This window comes from Mobula hypostoma, chromosome 5 (genome assembly GCF_963921235.1).
Source record: "Mobula hypostoma chromosome 5, sMobHyp1.1, whole genome shotgun sequence".
NCBI lineage: Eukaryota > Metazoa > Chordata > Chondrichthyes > Myliobatiformes > Myliobatidae > Mobula > Mobula hypostoma.
Window position 1 is genome coordinate 3,514,848 of NC_086101.1, and position 22,581 is coordinate 3,537,428.

General features: G+C 57.9%; 2 protein-coding genes across 3 annotated transcripts in view; one reads left to right on the top strand and one right to left on the bottom strand.

The window, feature by feature from the left end:
* The window catches only part of skic2 (SKI2 subunit of superkiller complex), a 130,309-nt gene extending 128,697 nt beyond the window's left edge, over positions 1–1,612 (top strand). For both annotated transcript variants that reach the window (XM_063047877.1, XM_063047878.1), the window contains one exon: positions 1,118–1,612. In XM_063047877.1, coding sequence (XP_062903947.1) covers positions 1,118–1,318 — 201 coding nt within the window. In that variant the 3' untranslated portion in view covers positions 1,319–1,612. The remainder of the gene's footprint in view (positions 1–1,117) is intronic.
* Positions 1,613–12,430: 10,818 nt separating this feature from the next.
* Positions 12,431–22,581, bottom strand: part of LOC134346498 (complement factor B-like) — a 58,551-nt gene continuing 48,400 nt past the window's right edge. Inside the window, exons 16-18 of the mRNA XM_063047879.1 lie at positions 16,171–16,300; positions 13,568–13,621; positions 12,431–12,936 (exon numbers count right to left, since the gene is read on the bottom strand). Of these exons, the coding sequence (XP_062903949.1) occupies positions 12,779–12,936; positions 13,568–13,621; positions 16,171–16,300 (342 nt within the window). The 3' untranslated portion in view covers positions 12,431–12,778. The remainder of the gene's footprint in view (positions 12,937–13,567; positions 13,622–16,170; positions 16,301–22,581) is intronic.

The window sequence follows — 22,581 nt, forward strand, 5'->3', positions numbered from 1 at the left end:
GTGGTGTCCCCTGTCCCCGGGCCGATGGGGAGGATACGGGTGGGTGGTGTCCCCTGTCCCCGGGCCGATGGGATACGGGTGGGTGGTAACCCCCTGTCCCCGGGCCGATGGGGGGATACGGGTGGGTGGTGTCCCCTGTCCCGTCCCCTGTCCCCTGTCCCCTGTCCCTGGGCCGATGGGGGGATACGGGTGGGTGGTGTCCCCTGTCCCCGGGCTGATGGGGGGATACGGGTGGGTGGTGTCCCCTGTCCCTGGGCCGATGGGGGGATACGGTTGGGGGTGGGGGATTCTGTCCCCGGGTTGATGGGGGGATACGGGTGGGTGGTGTCCCCCTGTCCCCGGGCTGATGGGGGGATACGGGTGGGGGTGGGGGATTCTGTCCCCGGGCCGATGGGGGGATACGGGTGGGTGGTGTCCCCTGTCCCCGGGCCGATGGGGGGATACGGGTGGGTGGTGTCCCCTGTCCCCGGGCCGATGGGGGGGATATGGGTGGGTGGTGTCCCCTGTCCCCGGGCCGATGGGGGGGATACGGGTGGGTGGTGTCCCCTGTCCCCGGGCCGATGTGGGGATACGGGTGGCTGGTGGGGTGGTGTCCCCTGTCCCCGGGCCGATGGGGGGATACGGGTGGGTGGTGTCCCCTGTCCCCGGGCCGATGGGGGGATACGGGTGGGTGGTGTCCCCTGTCCCCAGGCTGATGGGGGGATACGGGTGGGTGGTGTCCCCTGTCCCTGGGCCGATGGGGGGATACGGTTGGGGGTGGGGGATTCTGTCCCCGGGCCGATGGGGGGGATACGGGTGGGTGGTGTCCCCTGTCCCCGGGCCGATGGGGGGGATATGGGTGGGTGGTGTCCCCTGTCCCCGGGCCGATGGGGGGGATACGGGTGGGTGGTGTCCCCTGTCCCCGGGCCGATGGGGGGATACGGGTGGCTGGTGGGGTGGTGTCCCCTGTCCCCGGGCCGATGGGGGGATACGGGTGGCTGGTGTCCCCTGTCCCCGGGCCGATGGGGGGATACGGGTGGGTGGTGTCCCCTGTCCCCGGGCCGATGGGGGGATACGGGTGGCTGGGGGATTCCGTCTGGCCCTGTCTCTGACCACGCTCTGCCCGGTCTGCCCGAAGCCTTTCGCTGAGATCACAACGCTGACCGACGTACAGGAGGGGATCATCGTGCGCTGCATCCAGCGGCTTAACGAGACATGCCGTGACGTGCGCAATGCGGCCCGCATCATCGGTGACCCCACGCTGCACGCCAAGATGGAGCAAGCGTCCAATCTGATCAAGAGGGACATTGTGTTTGCCGCCAGCCTCTACACCCAGTGACCAGGGGAAGGAGGGGACGGTGTAAATAAACAGCCTGACGACAGTGTGTGTCTCTTCGTCACCACCACTTCTCCACGCGTCCCAGACAACGGGTAGAGCGAGGAACCTGTGACGGGTCACTGAAAGTGGCAAGAGCTTCACAGTGAGGGGCGAAGTGGTCACAGAGACGGGAAAGGGGTTATCAGTCCCTGAGGTAACCTGCCAACAGCCGAAACATGGGGCTTCACAAAATATGACACAATGCCCCTCCTCACCACTTCCACCTCCTCCGTTCTGCCCTTGCCCCTTTCCTCTATGTCTTGCTCCCTTTCCTCCTCCTCCTGTTACCCTCAGCCCTCTTTCTCTTGCCTCCTCTCCTCCTCCCTGCTCCTCCATCCTGCCCTTACCCTCCTTCATCTCCCACCTTCCCCTCCTCCCCTCCCCCATCCTCCCCTCCCCCATCCTCCCCTCCCCTCCTCCCCCATCCTCCCCTCCTCCCCCATCCTCCCCTCCCCCATCCTCCCCTCCCCCATCCTCCCCTCCCCCATCCTCCCTCCCCCATCCTCCCCTCCCCCATCCTCCCTCCCCCATCCTCCCCTCCCCCCCTCCCACTCCCCCTCCCCCTCCCCCCTCCATCCTCCCCTCCCACTCCCCCCCTCCATCCTCTCCTCCCACTCCATCCCCTCCCCCCACTCCATCCCCTCCCCCTCTGTCCCCTCCCCCTCCGTCCCCCTCTGCCCCCCTCCCCCTCGCCCCTCCCACTCCCCCTCCCCCACCCCCACCCCCTCCCCCTCGCCCCCCTCCCCCCTCGTCCCCCCTCCCCCTCCCCCCTCGTCCCCTCCTCGTCCCCTCCCCCTCCCCCCTCGTCCCCTCCCCCTCCCCCCTCGTCCCCTCCCCCCTCGTCCCCTCCCCCCTCGTCCCCTCCCCCTCTTCTTCCCCCTCACCCTCCTCTTCCCCCTCACCCTCCTCTTCCCCCTCACCCTCCTCTTCCCCCCCTCCTCTCCCCCCTCCTCTCCCCCCTCCTCTCCCCCCTCCTCTCCCCCCTCCTCTCCCCCCCTCTCCCCCCCTCTCCCCCCTCCTCTCACCCCCTCTCACCCCTCTCCCCCCCTCCTCTCACCCCCTCTCACCCCCTCTCACCCCTCTCCCCCCCTCTCCCCCTCCTCTCCCCCCCTCCTCTCACCCCTCCTCTCACCCCTCCTCTCACCCCTCCTCTCACCCCTCCTCTCACCCTCCTCTCACCCCTCCTCTCACCCCCCCTCTCCCCCTCCTCTCCCCCCTCCTCTCCCCCCTCCTCTCCCCCCTCCTCCCCCCTCCTCTCCCCCCTCCTCTCCCCCCTCCTCTCCCCCTCCTCTCCCCCCTCCTCTCCCCTCCTCCTCTCCCCCCTCCTCTCCCCCTCCTCTCCCCTCCTCCTCTCCCCTCCTCCTCTCCCCCTCCTCCTCTCCCCCTCCTCCTCTCCCCCTCCTCTCCCCCTCCTCTCCCCCTCCTCTCCCCTCCTCCTCTCCCCCCTCCTCTCCCCTCTCCCCCTCCTCTCCCTCCTCCCCCTCCTCCCCCTCCTCCCCCTCCTCCCCCTCCTCTCCCCTCCTCCCCCTCCTCTCCCCTCCTCCCCCCTCCTCCCCCTCCTCTCCCCTCCTCTCCCCTCCTCTCCCCTCCTCTCCCCTCCTCTCCCCTCCTCTCCCCCTCTTCCCTCCCCTCCTCCCCCTCCCCTCCTCCTAGCCCCTCCCCATCCTCTCCCCTCCCCTCCCCCTCCTCTCCCCTCCCCCTCCTCTCCCCTCCCCCTCCTCTCCCCTCCCCCTCCTCTCCCCTCCCCCTCCTCTCCCCTCCCCCTCCTCTTCCCCCCTCCCCCTCCTCTTCCCCCCTCCCCCTCCTCTTCCCCCCTCCTCTCCCCCTCCCCCCTCCCCCTCCCCCTCTCCCCCTCCCCCCTCCCCGTCCCCCTTCGCTCCTCCTCCTCCTCCCCCTCCTCCTCCTCCTCCCCCTCCTCCTCCTCCTCCCCCCCTCCTCCTCCTCCTCCCCCTCCTCCTCCTCCTCCTCCCCCTCCCCCTCCTCCTCCTCCCCCCTCCTCCTCCTCCCCCCTTTCCTCCCCTCCTTCCTCCTCCCCCCTCCTTCCTCCTCCCCCTCCTTCCTCCTCCCCCTCCTTCCTCCTCCCCCTCCTTCCTCCTCCCCCTCCTTCCTCCTCCCCCTCCTTCCTCCTCCCCCCTCCTTCCTCCTCCCCTCCTTCTTCCTCCTCCCCTCCCTCGTCTGCCCCCTCCTCCTCCCCTCTGCCGCTGCCCTCTCTGCTACCATCCCCACCCCTTTCCCTCCTCCTCACCCCTTTCCCTCCTCCTCACCCCTTTCCCTCCTCCTCACCCCTTTCCCTCCTCCTCACCCTTCCCCTCCTCCTCACCCTTCCCCTCCTCCTCACCCTTCCCCTCCTCCTCACCCTTCCCCTCCTCACCCTTCCCCTCCTCCTCCTCCTCCTCCTCACCCTTCCCCTCCTCCTCCTCCTCACCCTTTCCCTCCTCCTCCTCCTCATCCTTTCCCTCCTCCTACTCCTCATCCTTTCCCCCCCTCCTCACCCTTTCCCCTCCTCCTCCTCCTTTCCCCTCCTCCTCACCCTTTCCCCTCCTCCTCACCCTTTCCCCTCCTCCTCACCCTTCCCCCTCCTCCTCACCCTTCCCCCTCCTCCTCCTCACCCTTCCCCCTCCTCCTCCTCACCCTTCCCCTCCTCCTCCTCCTCCTCACCCTTTCCCCTCCTCCTCCTCCTCCTCACCCCTTTCCCCTCCTCCTCCTCACCCCTCCTCCTCCTCACCCCTTTCCCTCCTCCTCACCCCTTTCCCTCCTCCTCACCCCTTTCCCTCCTCCTCACCCTTTCTCCTCCTCCTCCTCACCCTTTCCCCTCCTCCTCCTCCTCCTCACCCTTTCCCCTCCTCCTCCTCCTCCTCACCCTTTCCCCTCCTCCTCACCCTTTCCCCTACTCCTCCTCCTCCTCCTCCTCACCCCTCCTCCTCCTCCTCCTCACCCCTCCTCCTCCTCCTCCTCCTCACCCTTTCCCCTCCTCCTCCTCACCCTTTCCCCTCCTCCTCCTCACCCTTTCCCCTCCTCCTCCTCACCCTTTCCCCTCCTCCTCCTCACCCTTTCCCCTCCTCCTACTCCTCCTCACCCTTTCCCCTCCTCCTACTCCTCACCCTTTCCCCTCCTCCTCCTCCTCCTCCTCACCCTTTCCCCTCCTCCTACTTCTCCTCACCCTTTCCCCTCCTCCTACTCCTCCTCACCCTTTCCCCTCCTCCTCCTCCTCACCCTTTCCCCTCCTCCTCCTCCTCACCCTTTCCCCTCCTCCTCCTCCTCACCCTTTACCCTCCTCCTCACCCTTTCCCCTCCTCCTCCTCCTCACCCTTTCCCCTCCTCCTCTTCACCCTTTTCCCTCCTCCTCACCCTTTTCCCTCCTCCTCCTCACCCTTTCCCCTCCTCCTCCTCACCCTTTCCCCTCCTCCTCTTCACCCTCCTCCTCTTCACCCTTTCCTCTCCTCCTCACCCTTTCCCCTCCTCCTCCTCCTCCTCCTCACCCTTTCCCCTCCTCCTCCTCACCCTTTCCCCTCCTCCTCCTCACCCTTTCCCCTCCTCCTCCTCCTCACCCTTTCCCCTCCTCCTCCTCACCCTTTCCCCTCCTCCTCCTCCTCCTCACCCTTTCCCCTCCTCCTCCTCCTCACCCCTTTCCCCTCCTCCTCCTCACCCCTTTCCCCTCCTCCTCCTCACCCCTTTCCCCTCCTCCTCCTCACCCCTTTCCCCTCCTCCTCCTCACCCCTTTCCCCTCCTCCTCCTCACCCCTTTCCCCTCCTCCTCCTCACCCCTTTCCCCTCCTCCTCCTCACCCTTTGCCCTCCTCCTCCTCACCCTTTCCCCTCCTCCTCCTCCTCACCCTTTCCCCTCCTCCTCCTCCTCCTCACCCTTTCCCCTCCTCCTCCTCCTCCTCACCCTTTCCCCTCCTCCTCCTCCTCCTCACCCTTTCCCCTCCTCCTACTCCTCCTCACCCTTTCCCCTCCCCCTCCTCCTACTCCTCCTCACCCTTTCCCCTCCTCCTCCTCCTCCTCCTCCTCACCCTTTCCCCTCCTCCTACTTCTCCTCACCCTTTCCCCTCCTCCTACTCCTCCTCACCCTTTCCCCTCCTCCTCCTCCTCCTCACCCTTTACCCTCCTCCTCACCCTTTCCCCTCCTCCTCCTCACCCTTTCCCCTCCTCCTCCTCCTCACCCCTTTCCCCTCCTCCTCCTCCTCACCCCTTTCCCCTCCTCCTCCTCCTCACCCCTTTCCCCTCCTCCTCCTCCTCACCCCTTTCCCCTCCTCCTCCTCCTCACCCCTTTCCCCTCCTCCTCACCCCTTTCCCCTCCTCCTCCTCACCCCTTTCCCCTCCTCCTCCTCACCCTTTGCCCTCCTGCTCCTCACCCTTTCCCCTCCTCCTCCTCACCCTTTCCCCTCCTCCTCCTCACCCTTTCCCCTCCTCCTCACCCTTTCCCCTCCTCCTCACCCTTTCCCCTCCTCCTCCTCACCCTTTCCCCTCCTCCTCCTCCTCACCCTTTCCCCTCCTCCTCCTCCTCACACTTTCCCCTCCTCCTCACCCTTTCCCCTCCTCCTCCTCCTCCTCACCCTTTCCCCTCCTCCTCCTCCTTCCTCCTCCTCCTCCTCCTCCTCACCCTTTCCCCTCCTCCTCCTCCTCACCCTTTCCCCTCCTCCTCCTCCTCACCCTTTCCCCTCCTCCTCCTCCTCCTCACCCCTTTCCCCTCCTCCTCACCCCTTTCCCTCCTCCTCACCCTTTCCCTCCTCCTCACCCTTTCCCCTCCTCCTCACCCTTTCCCCTTCTCCTCACCCTTTCCCCTCCTCCTCACCCTTTCCCCTCCTCCTCCTCCTCCTTCCCCCTCCTCCTCCTCCTTCCCCCTCCTCCTCCTCCTTCCCCTCCTCCTCACCCTTTCTCCTCCTCCTCCTCACCCTTTCCCCTCCTCCTCCTCACCCTTTCCCCTCCTCCTCACCCTTTCCCCTCCTCCTCCTCCTCCTCACCCTTTCCCCTCCTCCTCCTCACCCTTTCCCCTCCTCCTCATCCTTTCCCCTCCTCCTCACCCTTTCCCCTCCTCCTCCTCACCCTTTCCCCTCCTCCTCCTCACCCTTTCCCCTCCTCCTCCTCACCCTTTCCCCTCCTCCTCACCCTTTCCCCTCCTCCTCACCCTTTCCCCTCCTCCTCCTCCTTCCCCTCCTCCTCCTCCTCCTCCTCACCCTTTGCCCTCCTCCTCCTCACCCTTTCCCCTCCTCCTCCTCACCCTTTCCCCTCCTCCTCCTCCTTTCCCCTCCTCCTCCTCCTCCTTTCCCCTCCTCCTCCTTTCCCCTCCTCCTCCTCCCCTTTCCCCTCCTCCTCCTCCCCTTTCCCCTCCTCCTCCTCCTCACCCCTCCTCCTCCTTCTCACCCTTCCCCCTCCTCCTCCTCCATCCCCTCCTCCTCACTCCCCTCCTCCTAACTCCCCTCCTCCTCACCCTTTCCCCTCCTCCTCCTCCTCACCCTTTCCCCTCCTCCTTCTCCTCACCCTTTCCCCTCCTCCTCCTCCTCACCCTTTCCCCTCCTCGTCCTCCTCACCCTTTCCCCTCCTCCTCCTCCTCCTCACCCCTTTCCCCTCCTCCTCACCCCTTTCCCTCCTCCTCACCCTTTCCCTCCTCCTCACCCTTTCCCCTCCTTCTCACCCTTCCCCCCTCCTCCTTCTCACCCTTCCCTCTCCTCCTCCTCCTTTCCCCTCCTCCTCCTTCTCACCCTTCCCTCTCCTCCTCCTCCTTCTCACCCTTCCCTCTCCTCCTCCTCCTTCTCACCCTTCCCCCTCCTCCTCACCCCTTTCCCCTCCTCCTCCTCCTCACCCTTCCCCCTCCTCCTCACCCTTCCCCCTCCTCACCCTTTCCCCTCCTCACCCTTCCCCCTCCTCACCCTTCCCCCTCCTCACCCTTCCCCCTCCTCACCCTTTCCCCTCCTCACCCTTCCCCCTCCTCCTCCTCACCCCTTTCCCCTCCTCCTCCTCACCCCTTTCCCCTCCTCCTCCTCACCCCTTTCCACTCCTCCTCCTCACCCCTTTCCCTCCTCCTCACCCTTTCCCCTCCTCCTCCTCCTCACCCTTTCCCCTCCTCCTCCTCCTCACCCTTTCCCCTCCTCCTCCTCCTCACCCTTTCCCCTCCTCCTCCTCCTCACCCTTTCCCCTCCCCCTCCTCCTCCTCACCCTTTCCCCTCCTCCTCCTCACCCCTTTCCCTCCTCCTCACCCTTTCCCCTCCTCCTCCTCCTCACCCTTTCCCCTCCTCCTCCTCCTCACCCTTTCCCCTCCCCCTCCTCCTCCTCACCCTTTCCCCTCCTCCTCCTCCTCACCCTTCCCCCTCCTCCTCACCCTTCCCCCTCCTCCTCACCCTTCCCCCTCCTCCTCACCCTTTCCCCTCCTCCTCACCCTTTCCCCTCCTCCTCACCCTTTCCCCTCCTCACCCTTCCCCCTCCTCACCCTTCCCCCTCCTCACCCTTTCCCCTCCTCACCCTTCCCCCTCCTCACCCTTCCCCCTCCTCACCCTTCCCCCTCCTCACCCTTCCCCTCCTCACCCTTCCCCCTCCTCACCCTTCCCCCTCCTCACCCTTTCCCCTCCTCACCCTTTCCCCTCCTCACCCTTTCCCCTCCTCCTCCTCCTTCTCACCCTTCCCCTCCTCCTCCTTCTCACCCTTCCCTCTCCTCCTCCTCCTTTCCCCTCCTCCTCCTTCTCACCCTTCCCTCTCCTCCTCCTCCTTCTCACCCTTCCCCCTCCTCCTCACCCCTTTCCCCTCCTCCTCCTCACCCCTTTCCCCTCCTCCTCCTCCTCACCCTTCCCCCTCCTCACCCTTCCCCCTCCTCACCCTTCCCCCTCCTCACCCTTTCCCCTCCTCACCCTTCCCCCTCCTCACCCTTCCCCCTCCTCACCCTTCCCCTCCTCACCCTTTCCCCTCCTCACCCTTTCCCCTCCTCACCCTTTCCCCTCCTCACCCTTTCCCCTCCTCACCTTTTCCCCTCCTCCTCACCCTTTCCCCTCCTCACCCTTCCCCCTCCTCACCCTTCCCCCTCCTCACCCTTCCCCCTCCTCACCCTTCCCCCTCCTCACCCTTTCCCCTCCTCACCCTTTCCCCTCCTCCTCCTTCTCACCCTTCCCCTCCTCCTCCTTCTCACCCTTCCCTCTCCTCCTCCTCCTTCTCACCCTTCCCTCTCCTCCTCCTCCTTCTCACCCTTCCCCCTCCTCCTCCTCCTTCCCCTCCTCCTCCTCACCCTTTCCCCTCCTCCTCCTCCTCCTTTCCCCTCCTCCTCCTCCTCCTCACCCTTTCCCCTCCTCCTCCTCCTCACCCCTTTCCCCTCCTCCTCCTCACCCCTTTCCCCTCCTCCTCCTCCTCACCCTTCCCCCTCCTCCTCACCCTTCCCCCTCCTCCTCACCCTTCCCCCTCCTCCACCCTTCCCCCTCCTCACCCTGCTCCCCCTCCTCACCCTTCCCCCTCCTCACCCTTCCCCCTCCTCACCCTTCCCCCTCCTCACCCTTCCCCTCCTCACCCTTTCCCCTCCTCACCCTTTCCCCTCCTCACCCTTTCCCCTCCTCACCCTTTCCCCTCCTCCTCACCCTTCCCCCTCCTCACCCTTCCCCCTCCTCACCCTTCCCCCTCCTCACCCTTTCCCCTCCTCACCCTTTCCCCTCCTCACCCTTTCCCCTCCTCCTCCTTCTCACCCTTCCCCTCCTCCTCCTTCTCACCCTTCCCTCTCCTCCTCCTCCTTTCCCCTCCTCCTCCTTCTCACCCTTCCCTCTCCTCGTCCTCCTTCTCACCCTTCCCCCTCCTCCTCCTCCTTCCCCTCCTCCTCCTCACCCTTTCCCCTCCTCCTTTCCCCTCCTCCTCCTTTCCCCTCCTCCTTTCCCCTCCTCCTCCTTTCCCCTCCTCCTCCTCCTCCTCCTCCTCCTCACCCTTTCCCCTCCTCCTCCTCACCCCTTTCCCTCCTCCTCACCCCTTTCCCTCCTCCTCACCCCTTTCCCTCCTCCTCACCCCTTTCCCTCCTCACCCTTTCTCCTCCTCCTCCTCCTCACCCTTTCCCCTCCTCCTACTCCTCCTCACCCTTTCCCCTCCTCCTACTCCTCCTCACCCTTTCCCCTCCTCCTACTCCTCACCCTTTTCCCTCCTCCTACTCCTCCTCACCCTTTCCCCTCCTCCTCCTCACCCTTTCCCCTCCTCCTCCTCCTCCTCCTCACCCTTCCCCTCCTCCTCCTCCTCCTCACCCTTTCCCCTCCTCCTCCTCCTCCTCACCCTTTCCCCTCCTCCTCCTCCTCACCCTTTCCCCTCCTCCTCCTCCTCCTCACCCTTTCCCCTCCTCCTCCTCCTCACCCCTTTCCCTCCTCCTCAGCCTTTCCCCTACTCCTCCTCCTCACCCTTTCCCCTCCTCCTCACCCTTTCCCTTCCTCCTCACCCTTTCCCCTCCTCCTCCTCCTCCTCACCCTTCCCCCTCCTCCTCACCCTTCCCCCTCCTCCTCCTCCTCACCCTTCCCCCTCCTCCTCACCCTTCCCCCTCCTCCTCACCCTTCCCCCTCCTCCTCACCCTTTCCCCTCCTCCTCACCCTTTCCCCTCCTCCTCCTTTCCCCTCCTCCTCCTCCTTCCTCCTCCTCCTCCTCCTCCTCACCCTTTCCCCTCCTCCTCCTCCTCACCCTTTCCCCTCCTCCTCCTCCTCACCCTTTCCCCTCCTCCTCCTCCTCCTCACCCCTTTCCCCTCCTCCTCACCCCTTTCCCTCCTCCTCACCCTTTCCCCTCCTCCTCACCCTTTCCCCTCCTCCTCACCCTTTCCCCTCCTCCTCACCCTTTCCCCTCCTCCTCCTCCTCCTTCCCCCTCCTCCTCCTCCTTCCCCCTCCTCCTCCTCCTTCCCCTCCTCCTCACCCTTTCTCCTCCTCCTCCTCACCCTTTCCCCTCCTCCTCCTCACCCTTTCCCCTCCTCCTCACCCTTTCCCCTCCTCCTCCTCCTCCTCACCCTTTCCCCTCCTCCTCCTCACCCTTTCCCCTCCTCCTCACCCTTTCCCCTCCTCCTCACCCTTTCCCCTCCTCCTCCTCACCCTTTCCCCTCCTCCTCCTCACCCTTTCCCCTCCTCCTCACCCTTTCCCCTCCTCCTCCTCCTTCCCCTCCTCCTTCCCCTCCTCCTCCTCCTCCTCCTCACCCTTTGCCCTCCTCCTCACCCTTTCCCCTCCTCCTCACCCCTTCCCCCCTCCTCCTCACCCTTTCCCCTCCTCCTCCTCCTTTCCCCTCCTCCTCCTCCTCCTTTCCCCTCCTCCTCCTCCTCCTCCTCCCCTTTCCCCTCCTCCTCCCCCTTTCCCCTCCTCCTCCTCCTCACCCCTCCTCCTCCTTCTCACCCTTCCCCCTCCTCCTCCTCCTTCCCCTCCTCCTCACTCCCCTCCTCCTCACTCCCCTCCTCCTCCTCCTCACCCTTTCCCCTCCTCCTCCTCATCCTCACCCTTTCCCCTCCTCCTCCTCCTCACCCTTTCCCCTCCTCTTCCTCCTCCCCCTTTCCCCTCCTCTTCCTCCTCCCCCTTTCCCCTCCTCCTCCTCCTCCCCCTTTCCCCTCCTCCTCCTCCTTTCCCCTCCTCCTCCTCCTCACCCCTCCTCCTCCTTCTCACCCTTCCCCCTCCTCCTCCTCCTCACCCTTCCCCCTCCTCCTCCTCCTTCCCCTCCTCCTCACTCCCCTCCTCCTCCTCCTCCTCACCCTTTCCCCTCCTCCTCCTCCTCACCCTTTCCCCTCCTCCTCCTCCTCACCCTTTCCCCTCCTCCTCCTCCTCCTCACCCTTTCCCCTCCTCCTCCTCCTCACCCTTTCCCCTCCTCCTCCTCCTCACCCTTTCCCCTCCTCCTCCTCCTCACCCTTTCCCCTCCTCCTCCTCCTCACCCTTTCCCCTCCTCCTCCTCCTCACCCTTTCCCCTCCTCCTCCTCCTCACCCTTTCCCCTCCTCCTCCTCCTCACCCTTTCCCCTCCTCCTCCTCCTCACCCTTTCCCCTCCTCCTCCTCCTCCTTTCCCCTCCTCCTCCTCACCCTTTCCCCTCCTCCTCCTCCTCACCCTTTCCCCTCCTCCTCCTCCTTACCCTTTCCCCTCCTCCTCACCCCGCCTCCTCCTCCTCACCCGCCCCTTCCCCCTGCCCCCTCTGCGACAATCCGCGACCCCCCACCAACTTCTCCTCCCCCACTACCTCCCCTCCTCTTCTCTCTCCTCTGTTCTACACATCCTCTTCACCTCCGCCCCTCCGCTGGTCTGTTACAGTCGGACATGTTGGACGTTTGTGACTTTTATTAGTTCAGTTATAGAAGCAGTGCAGAGCCACAATGAGGAACCTTCCCATTCTCCAGGCCACCCTCCCACCCCTCAGTCCTTCCCACAGGAGCTGAGAGCATCATCAGATCAAATGCCGATCGCCGCTCTTCCCCACCCCACCCCACCCCACTCTGCTGTTCCGGACGGTGCTGATACGGAAAGTGATGGCCTATCCTGCTGTGGGAGTTGACGGTGATTACGACGGAAACCCACCAGCTCTGCCCCCACCCATCCTCACCACCTGTCTGATGCAGAGCCGAGGTGGGCTTCTCACTCCCTCCGTCCACCTGTCCTCCGGCAGGGTTGGTGAACTTGTCCTCGGCTGCTTGTGTAACTCTGAAGGTCTTGGGGAGAAGGTAGTGCGCGGAGGGGCATTGCAGTCAGAGAGAGAGAGAGAGAGCAGCTAATAGTCAGTGCCAGGCTGGTGCAGGGGAGAGGAACATCAGCAATTCCCTGGAGTATCAGAGTGTGAGTTTGTCAGTCTGTATGCGTGTCCGTGTCAGTGTGTGTGTGTGTGTGTATGTATGCGTGTCTCTGTATGTCAGTCTATGTGTGTGTGTGTGTGTGTGTGTGAATGAATGTATGCGCGTCTCTGTGTATGTCAGTCTATCAGTGTGTGTGTGTGTCAGTGTGGATATTGGGAGGAAACCTGTTGTTGGGGTGTAGTGCACAGCTCTCGTTACCAGACCACAGAGAGTGTGTGGTGATGTTAGAGAGGGTGCAGGAGAGGTTCTGGGATGGAGAGACTGGTTTATTATCTCTGGAGCCTTTTAGAGGTGCATATATTAATAGATAGATAGTCATAGTTTTTCTCCCTAGATAGTGGAATCCAGGGCACACTATGACCGGTAAATGTTTGCTGAGTTGGAGCAAACTGAAGGAGATGGATAGCATTACAATCGGAAAGGCGTTTCGACGGGTTGTTGGGTGGAGAATAGGCCCTACCGTGGGCAAGTGGGCCAGCATGGGCGAGGCGAGCCGCAGAGCTGGTTTCTATTCTGAAAGTCATTGGTCACGGTGGTGAGTGACCAGGATGGGACAGAGTGGGTGGGGAGCTGGGGTCGCTGGGTAGGTGTATGGGTCTGGCCGGGCTGCGTTCCTGAGAGAGAGAGAGAGGGAGGGAGGGAGTGGAACGGGGCAGCGGTGGCGCTGTCCTAGCGTGCGCCGGCCTGGGGCTGCAGGAAGCGCACACTCCCGGCAAGGTGCTCCCGAAGCCAGTCCACCACCCGGAACACGTTGAGGTGGAAGTCCCTGGCGTCGGCTGGGGGGCGAAAGTCCAAACAGACGTCCTTCACCCCCCAGCTCACAATACCTACCTAGAATGGGAAGGGAGAGAGACAGAGATCACAGTTAGTGACTGCAGCTGTTCACCTTGCCTGGAGCCCTGTGTGAAGGGGCTTACCCGCTGCCACCCACCGCCACCCCCATCATCAGCAGGCGGAGGAGGAGCACGGAGCAGGTGCTTGGGGGATTTCAGTAGGACAGCGGCATCAGTGGAAGGCCCGCCAACCTCGACTGTCACACCCAACTTCACAGACGCCCGCACATGAATACCTACACAGGTCCGATCCACCGGCAAACCACAGACAAGAGATTCTGCAGATGCTGGAAATCCAGAACAACACGCACCAATTCTGGAGGAACTGAGCGGGTCAGCGGGCGCCGGTGGAGCGGAATAGACAGTCGACGTTTCACCCCGAAACCCTTTATTTCCTCCAGTGTTTTGCCCTGGGTTTCCCAACCCTGCAGAGCCTCGTCCCCAGAAGCAGCGATGCCAGTCGGCGTAGAGGAACAAAAACCGCCCTCGGCTCCCCCGTCCCGCTCACGACTGCGGAACTGGGCCTAAAGCCTGGAACTCCCTTCCCAGCTACGCGGACCACCGGAGCCAGAGGGAGCGCAGTGGCTTCTCTCCGACTGACTGCGGCCGCGGCAAATCGGTGCACCTACCTGGATGTACCGGTATACCTTCCGCACCGACAGGGGGCCGCCGGAATCTCCTGTCAAAAGAAAACGGAATCCAGCTCTCAGACGCCGATCTCGAGGGGGAGGGGGAGGCTCAGGGCAGTCATACTACACGGAGACCGTACGACAGGGAAGCCGGACGAGACCATCGAGATTGCTCCGCCATTATGAAAGGCAAAGTGAGCAGTCTTCCAAAACCCGTAACATCTTCCCCCGAGTCTGCTCCACCATTCCGTGATGGCCGAGTTATTTCCCCTCTCCCGTCTTTTCCCGTAACCTTTGACGCGCTGACTAGTGAAGAACCTATAACGTTCACTTTAAGTATACCCAGCGACTTGGCCTCCACAGCTGCCCGTGCAGATTCACCACCCTCTGGCTAAAGAAACTCCTCCTCATCCTCGTTCTGAACGGACATCCTTCTATTCATCATACTTCGAAGGTGCTTTTTGAGGCCTTCGGCCCAACTCGTCCATTTCCTGCGTTTGGCCCACGTCCCTGTCCGAGATCCTCTCTCAAAGTAAATAAATGACCAAAGTGCGTATAGGTCACCATATTGTATGCTGGTATAGAATGAAAAACGTAATTGGACCTGTTTCTGTCACTTTTTCCGGTTTCTTTAGTTTTGGTAATTATTGTCCCCCTTTAACTCTTGTTCCTCTCGCCTGAAACTTCTGCTCTGTAGTGATTTATTTCAGAACAGGCCCTTCCGGCTGGACCAGCAACGCACCGAGCCCCAATCACAGGACAATTTACAATGACCAATGAACTTACGAGCCGGCTACAGCACCGTCGCAGATAGAGCTGCAGACTCTCCTGCCTGCCCGGGGGAGAAGGAGTGTGACCGTCCACTCATGATTTTATAAACCTTTGAGAAACAGCGCCAGCCTATCTTCATAACGCAAGTCCTCCAGTCCCAGCAAGTCTCCAGTCTCAGTTTGTACTAGCGCGGGGGTGGGTGGTAGTGCAGATAAAACCCCGCTAGCTAGTAAATGTTCCAGCGGCGTGCATTTCCAATACATCTCTGACAACCAAGTCCAGCTCCCGGCCTTCCCGTGTGGCTTAGCGACTAAACCCGGTGGAACTGATTCCACCGACGGGAGAAGGCGCAAAGGTGGGTGACTGGCGCCCTAAAATCAGTCGCTTCGGGCGGCTGGGGCTCATTAGTCGTGGTTGGCAGCTCATCTAGGAGAAGGAAAACTCTGATCTCAAACCTCCGCTGCCTTGCGGCTACACCCTCTCGTGGGGAGGGCTTCGGGAGTAAACCCCGAGGAATGATCCGGAGCTGCAGCCCCTAAGGTATGGGTCAATGCTGATGGCAAGTAGGTTTACATGTAGCGTAAATACAAGTAGGCCTTTTCATCGAGGTTGGGTGAGATTAGAACTAGCGGTCATGGGTTAAGGGACAAAGGTGAAACATCTGAGGGGGAGCTTTTTCATTTAGGGTGGTTAGAATGTGGAAGTGTCTGCGGAAGAAGAGAATTTATATTAGGTGTATGCATGGGTCATGAAGGTCGATGGAAATAGGTAGATTGATAGTTCAGCACAAACTAGACGGGCCGAATGGTTTGTATCTGTGCTGTAGTGTTCTATGACTGTACAGAACTTGGAAGGTCATGACGCAGCTGTATAAGACGCCAGTGAGGCCCCACTTTAGAGCATTACAGTCAGTTTTGGCCGCCCTGCTGTGGGAGGGATGATATTGAACTGGAAAGGGAAAGATCTATGAGCATACTACCAGGACTTGAGGGACTTGAGTCACAGGGAAAGGTTACACAAGTTGGGAATTTATTCCTTGGAGATTTGGAGGTCTATGCAATCACAAGGGGCACAGGTAGGGCGAATGGACAGTGGCTTTTCTCGGGTTTAGGGAATCAAGAACTAAAGGGCACCGGTTTAAAGTGGGGGGGGGGGAGATTTAAGAGGAAATTGAGGGACAAAGTTGTTTTTTTACACAAAAGGTGGGAAAGAGCTGCCAGAGGCAGGTTCAATGGCAAGTTTTAACTGTTGGACAGGTACGTAGATAAGGAAGATTCAGAAGGTTAGAAACATAGAAAATAGATGCAGGAGCAGGCCATTCGACCCTTCGAGCCTGCACCGCCATTCAGTATGATCATGGCTGATCATCCAACTCAGAACCCTGTACCAGCCTTACCTCCATACCCTCTGATGACTTTAGCCACAAGGGCCATATCTAACTCCCTCTTAAATATAGCCAATGAACAACGTTATGGACAAAATACTGGCAAATGGGATTGGATTATATGTGGCACTTTGGTCAGCATGGAACAATTGGGCCAAAGGGCCTGTTTCTTGCTGTATGAGGGGTCGAAACCTCTCTCTCTCTGTGAAAGCTCCCAAGCGCATTCCAGAAATCCCAGGCTGTGACTGCCTTGAGTTCCAGACCTCAATTGTTGTTTACCGCCCGGCTGCAGAGTGCTGTGTATCTGAATATACCTGATCTCAAGCATCAGCGTTCTGGTTTGTCCTCTGCGTACAGAGAGCAAAGGATGGCCCTGGGACTGCTAGTTGGAGTAGGGGGTTCCGTGGGGGGGGGGGTGGTGGGTGTAGGAGGAGAGGACCTCACCCTTGCAGCTGATGGCCTCCTTCTCATCGCCTCCTGTGCACAGGAAGCGGTCGGTCACCACCTCCCTGACATCACTCACGTTAACGTAGACTACGGCTTTGAGTGCATCTTCTTCACACGCAGATCGAGCCTGGAAGAAAAAGACGGGGCAGAGGACACACTTCGAAGTAAATTTATTATGAAAGCACATATATGCCACCAAATACAACCATGAGATTAATTTTCTTACAACACACATCAAAGTTGCTGGTGAACGCAGCAGGCCAGGCAGCATCTCTAGGAAGAGGTACAGTCGACGTTTCGGGTCGAGACCCTTCGTCAGGATTAACTGAAAGAAGAGATAGTAAGAGATTTGAAAGTGGGAGGGGGAGGGGGAGATCCAAAATGTTAGGAGAAGACAGGAGGGGGAGGGATGGAGCCAAGAGCTGGACAGGTGATTGGCAAAGGGGATATGAGAGGATCGTGGGACAGGAGGCCCAGGGAGAAAGACAGGGTGGGGGGAACCCAGAGGATGGGTAAGGGGTATAGTCAGAGGGACAGATTAATTTTCTTGTGGGCATACTCGATAAATACAAATAAAGAAAAAAACAAAAAAGGAAACCTGCTACAAATAACAACAGTAATAAATATGGAATAATTGTGGAGAATATGAGGTGAAGAGTCCTTGAGAAACGTCCATAGGTTGTGGGAACAGTTCATGGTAGGGTGAGTGAAGTTATCCCCTTTGGTTCAGGGGTAATAACTGTTCCTGAGCCCTGAGGCTCCTGTACCTCCTTCCTAATGGCAGCGAGCGGAGCCCCGCCGTCCCGGGAGCAGCGTGGAGTGCGGTAGTGTCAGGGAAGCAAAGCTGTGACCCACACAGCGAGATCTTCCTGCCTAGTGGTATGTAACAGAACCATTGAACCTCTGGGCATGTACTCACTCGAGTTTAGAAGAATGAGGGGGTTTCTCATTAAAAGAGTCTAGGGCCAGAGGGCAGGCACAGCTTTGGAATAGAGGGGTGTCCATTTAGGACAGAGGTAAGGAGGAGTAAGGGATCCACCTCATAATTTTAAGCCCGCTGGAGTACCGCAACCTTGTCGTAGGGTTTGGAGACGTGCGCCTCAATGATCCAGAGATCTATTTTGCCTGGAGGTAGGGCGTTGTACTTTGACTCTCGGTGGGGTCAAACAGGTCAAAGGGTAGCGGCCAGCCCTTTTGTGGTGTTCCAGATTTGGGAATTCAGTTCAGAACTAACAACCCTGACAGCTTGTTACAGAAAGAGAAGTGAAGAATCCTATATCATGTGCGACGCTATTCCTGCGTCTCCATCCAGGGTCTGCATGACTGACAGCAGTGAAAACCGAGAGGAAGCTATTGGCAGCATGAGGGAAGTCCCGAACACGGCCAAGATCGAGACATAGAGAGATAAGAACAGTCTGCTTTTGACAACTGAGAAAGAGCAGGAAGCGCAATAGGCAGAGTATTTCAGGGGAATTACTGAACAGACCACCACCAAATGGAGAACCTGACTTTCAAGAGATAGCAGAGGACCTCGATATCAACACAGATCCACCCAAGAGAGAAAATATTGTTGTTGTGTTTAAAGAACAGCAATGCTCCAAGCCATGTCAATTTGAAGCTGAACTGGTCAAAGCTGATCCAAAAGTTGCAGCAGGCATCCTGTGGCCACTGTTTACTATCATCTTGGAACGGGGACTGGACGAATAGTGTTATTGTTAGCATCCCCAAGAAAGGAGAGCAAGGTGATTGGAACAATTGGCGTGGCATCGCACTTCTGTCAGGGCCCAGCAAGGGTCTCGCCAAAGACATTGTCCATCCGATTACAGAAGCTGTCGACGTGTGCTTGAGGAAAGAACAAGTTGGCTTTGGGAGAAACAGGGACTGTTGTCGACTAGATCTTCACGCTGTGTAACATAGCAAGGATGAGTGGGAAGCCAGAGGACTGGGTGACTTAAAGGAGCAACAGAAGATAACTAAAAAGGCAATATGGGTAAAAGATGAGGTACGAAGGTAAGCTAGCCAAAAATATAAAGGAGGATAGTAAAAGCTTCTTTAGGTATGTGAAGAGGAAAAAAATTAGTTAAGACCAAAGTTGGGCCCTTGAAGACAGAAACGGGTGAAATTATTATGGGGAACAAAGAAATGGCAGATGAGCTGAACAGTTACTTCGGATCTGTCTTCACTAGGGAAGACACAAACAATCTCCCAGATGTGATAGTGGCCAGAGAGCCTAGGGTAATGGAGGAACTGAAGGAAATTCGCATCAAGCACAAAATGGTGTTCGGTAAACTGATGGGACAGAAGGAGAAGCCATTTAACCCTGGAATCGTTTTTGTGAACCTCCTTTGAACCCGCTCCAGGGTCAGCACATCCTTTCTAAGGTAAGGGGCCCAAAACTGCTCACAATACTCCAAGTGAGGCCTCACCAGTGCTTAAAGTCTCGACGTTACATCTTTGTTTTTATATTCCATTCCTTTTGAAATGAATGCCAACGTTGTGTTTACCGTCCAAGCCACAGACTCAACCTGCAGACTAACCTTTAGGGAAACCTGCCCAAATTCCTTTGCGCATCATATTTTTGTATTTTCTCTCCACTTGGACATGACTCAACCATTTCACTTCTTCTACCGAAGCGCATGACCAGACATTTCCCGACACTGTATTCCATCTGTCATTTATTTTCCCTTTCTCCTAATCTGTCTTCAGTCATTCTGTAGCCTCCCTATTTCCTCAAATCTACCCGCCCCCCTCCAGCTTTCTTCATATCATCTGCAAGTTTGGGGAAAAGCCATCAATTCCATCATCCAAATCATGGACATATAACGTAAATAGAATCAGTCCCACACAGACCCCTGTGGAACACCATTAGTCAGCAGCCAATCAGAAAATGGTTGCTTTTTCCCACTCTTTGACACCCGCCAAGCAGCCACTGCTTTATCCAAGCTAGAAATCTTCCTGTGATACCATGGGCTCGTAGCTTGTGAGGCAGCCTCCTGTATGGCGCCTTGTCAAAGGCCTTCTGAAAATCCAAATACACAACATCAACCAATTCTCCTTTGGTGCTCCTGCTTGTTATTTATTATTTATTTATTTTATTGAGTTGCAACGTGTAGTAGGCCCTTTCGGCCCCCTGGCCCATGCTGCCCGGCAATCCCCCGATTTAACCCTAGCCTGATCACAGGACAATTTGCAATGACCGATTAACTACCGACTAGTTCATCCTTGGATTGTGGGAGGAAACCGAAGCACCTGGAGGAAACCCGCACAGTCAAGGGGAGAAAATACAAACTCCTTACAGGCAGTGGCGGAAATTGACCCCAGGTAGTTACTTCAGAGAATTCCAACAGATTTGTCGGGCAGGATTTTCCCTTGAGAAAACCATGCCAACTGCGGCCTATTTTGCCATGTGCCTCCAGGTACCCTGAAACCACATCCTTAGCAATCGACTCTAACATCTTCCCAACCACTGAGGTCAGACTAAATGGCCTGTAATTTCCTTTCTTATGCCTCTCTCCCTTCTTGAAGAGTGAAGTGACATTTGCAATTTTCCAGTGCTCTGGAAGCATTCCAGAATCTAGTGATTCTTGAAATATCATTACTAATACTTCCACAATCTCTTCAGCTACCTCTTTCAGAGCTCCAGGGTGTACATAATCTGGTCCAGCTGACTTGACCGCCTTCAGGTCTTTCAGTTTCCCAAGAACCTTCTCTCTAATAATGGCAACTTCACATATTTCATGACCCCTGACACCCGGAACTTCCACTATGCTGAAGAATGATGCAAAATACCTGTTCAGTTCATCCGCCATTTCCTTGCCCCCACTTCTACCACCCCAGCATCGTTTTCCAGCCATCCAATATCTACTCTTGCCTCTCTTTTACACTTCAGGTATCTGAAGACACTTTTGGGATCCTCTTTAATATTGTTGGCTAGCTTACTTTTGTATTCCATCTTTACCTTCTTAATCACTGTTTAGTTTCCTGCGGTTGGTATTTAAAAGCTTACCAATCCGCTATTTTCCCACTAATTTTTGCTCTGTTATATGCCCTACCTTTGGTTTTTTATGTTAGCTTTGGCTTCCCTTTTTACCCATGCTTGCCTTTAGAGTATTACTTCATCTTTGGGATGTATATATCCAGAAGTTTCAGCCATTGCTGCTCTGCCATCATCCCTGCCAGTGTTCTTTTCCAATCAATTCCGGCCAACCCCTCTCTCACTCCTCTGTGATCTCTTTGATTCCACTGCAAAACTGATACATATGACTTTAGTTTCTCTTTCTTAAATTTCAGTGTGAATTCAATCATATTATGATCACTTACCCCTAAGGGTTCTTTTACCTTAAGCTCTCTAATCAATTCCGGTTCATTTCTCAACACCCGATCCAGAGTAGCTGATCCTCTTGTGGGCTCAACCACGAGCTGCTCTACAAAGCCATCTGATAGGCATTCCAGAAATCTCCCCCACCCCCACCCCCCTGGAATTCTCAGATCATACGGATCCTTTCCAAAATTGTCCAGCTTATCCAGTGTTTCAATGCTAACTTCACCTGCAGACCGGGGACTGCAATTTGAGCTTTAAAGTTAAGCGTCAGCCAAGGCTCTGTGATATCGGCAATATTGTTTTACCTGGTGATTGGGTTCTGAGGCAAACAATGAGGATAAGCAGAGTGGCATTAGGTGGACACTATTCTCTACTTTAGAAGACCTTGACTTTGCGGATGATCTTGCATTACTATCGCATACTGGTGGACTGGTCTAAAAACACTGAGGTTGTCTACAAGAAGGGTCAGAGCCGTCTCTATTTCCTGAGGAGACTGAGGTCCTTTAACATCTGCCGGACGATGCTGAGGATGTTCTACGAGTCTGTGGTGGCCAGTGCTATCATGTTTGCTGTTGTCTGCTGGGGCAGCAGGCTGAGGGTAGCAGACACCAACAGGATCAACAAACTCATTCGTAAGGCCAGTGATGCTGTGGGGATGGAACTGGACTCTCTGACGGTGGTGTCTGAAAAGAGGATGCTGTCCAAGTTGCATGCCATCTTGGTCAATGTCTCCCATCCACTACATAATGTACTGGGTGGGCACAGGAGTACATTCAGCCAGAGACTCATTCCACCGAGATGCAGCACAGAGCGTCATAGGGAGTCATTCCTGCCTGTGGCCATCAAACTTTACAACTCCTCCCTTGGAGGGTCAGACACCCTGAGCCAATAGGCTGGTCCTGGACTTATTTCATAATTTACTGACATAATTTACATATTACTATTTAACTATTTATTACTATTTTTCTGTTACTATTCTATTACTAGTTAATATTTCCATGACTATTACAATTTACTAATAGTAATATTACTATTACTATTTATTATTTGTGGTGCAACTATAACGAAAACCAATTTCCCCCGGGATCAACAAAGTATGACTATGACTGTGACTGTGACTGTGACTGTGACTGTGACTATGACTGTGACTGTGACTGTGACTGTGACTGTGACTGTGACTGTGACTGTGAGTGTGACTGTGACTGTGACTGTGACTGTGACTGTGACTGTGACTGTGACTGTGTGACTGTGACTGTGACTGTGACTGTGACTGTGACTGTGACTGTGTGACTGTGACTGTGACTGTGACTGTGAGACTGTGACTGTGACTGTGACTGTGACTGTGTGACTGTGACTGTGACTGTGACTGTGACTGTGACTGTGACTATCCACACCAGCACATGCCAAAGGAAACTCAGAGCCTGTGTACCCTTGGTGGACGGGTTGGACTTAGTCAGACGGAGAAAGACTGAGACCATGACCATCAGAACCAAGTCTCCTCTCCTCCCGTCAAGGCGTTTATCTTACCCAGTACCGGGTAAGACCCACCTACCTGGGCAGCATCATTCGGTAGGGTGGGAGGATCAAGGGCCCCATCCAGTGCAGACCCAGCAAAGATAGAAACGACTTCAGGGAAATGAGCAACATATAGGGATCAACCAAGTACAGCGCCCACACTGTTGTACGGGTCAGAATGCTGTTGCATGACAGAGAACGACCTTATCAAGTTGTCGTCACTCCACACCACGACCTTCTGGAAGACCCGCCGTATTTTCTGGCCAAGTAAAAATTTCCAACCACTGCCTAATCTTTCGGTGCCACCGAGGAGACATGGTCACAGTCATCATGAGGAAAGATTGGTGATGGATTGAGCATGGATGAGAAGAGGGGCCAACTCCATTATCAAGACAGCCCCTGAAGAGCGGAGTAAGCGCTGGAGACCCAGGACAATGGTGCCATACCGTCGGGGCAGAAATGAGTACTCTGAACCGCACCTGGACACAATGGAGAAGATGGCCAAGGACAGACAGGGATGGAGGACCTTCATTGCCGTCCCAAACGCCAGGGGCATAACAGGCAGTGACGAG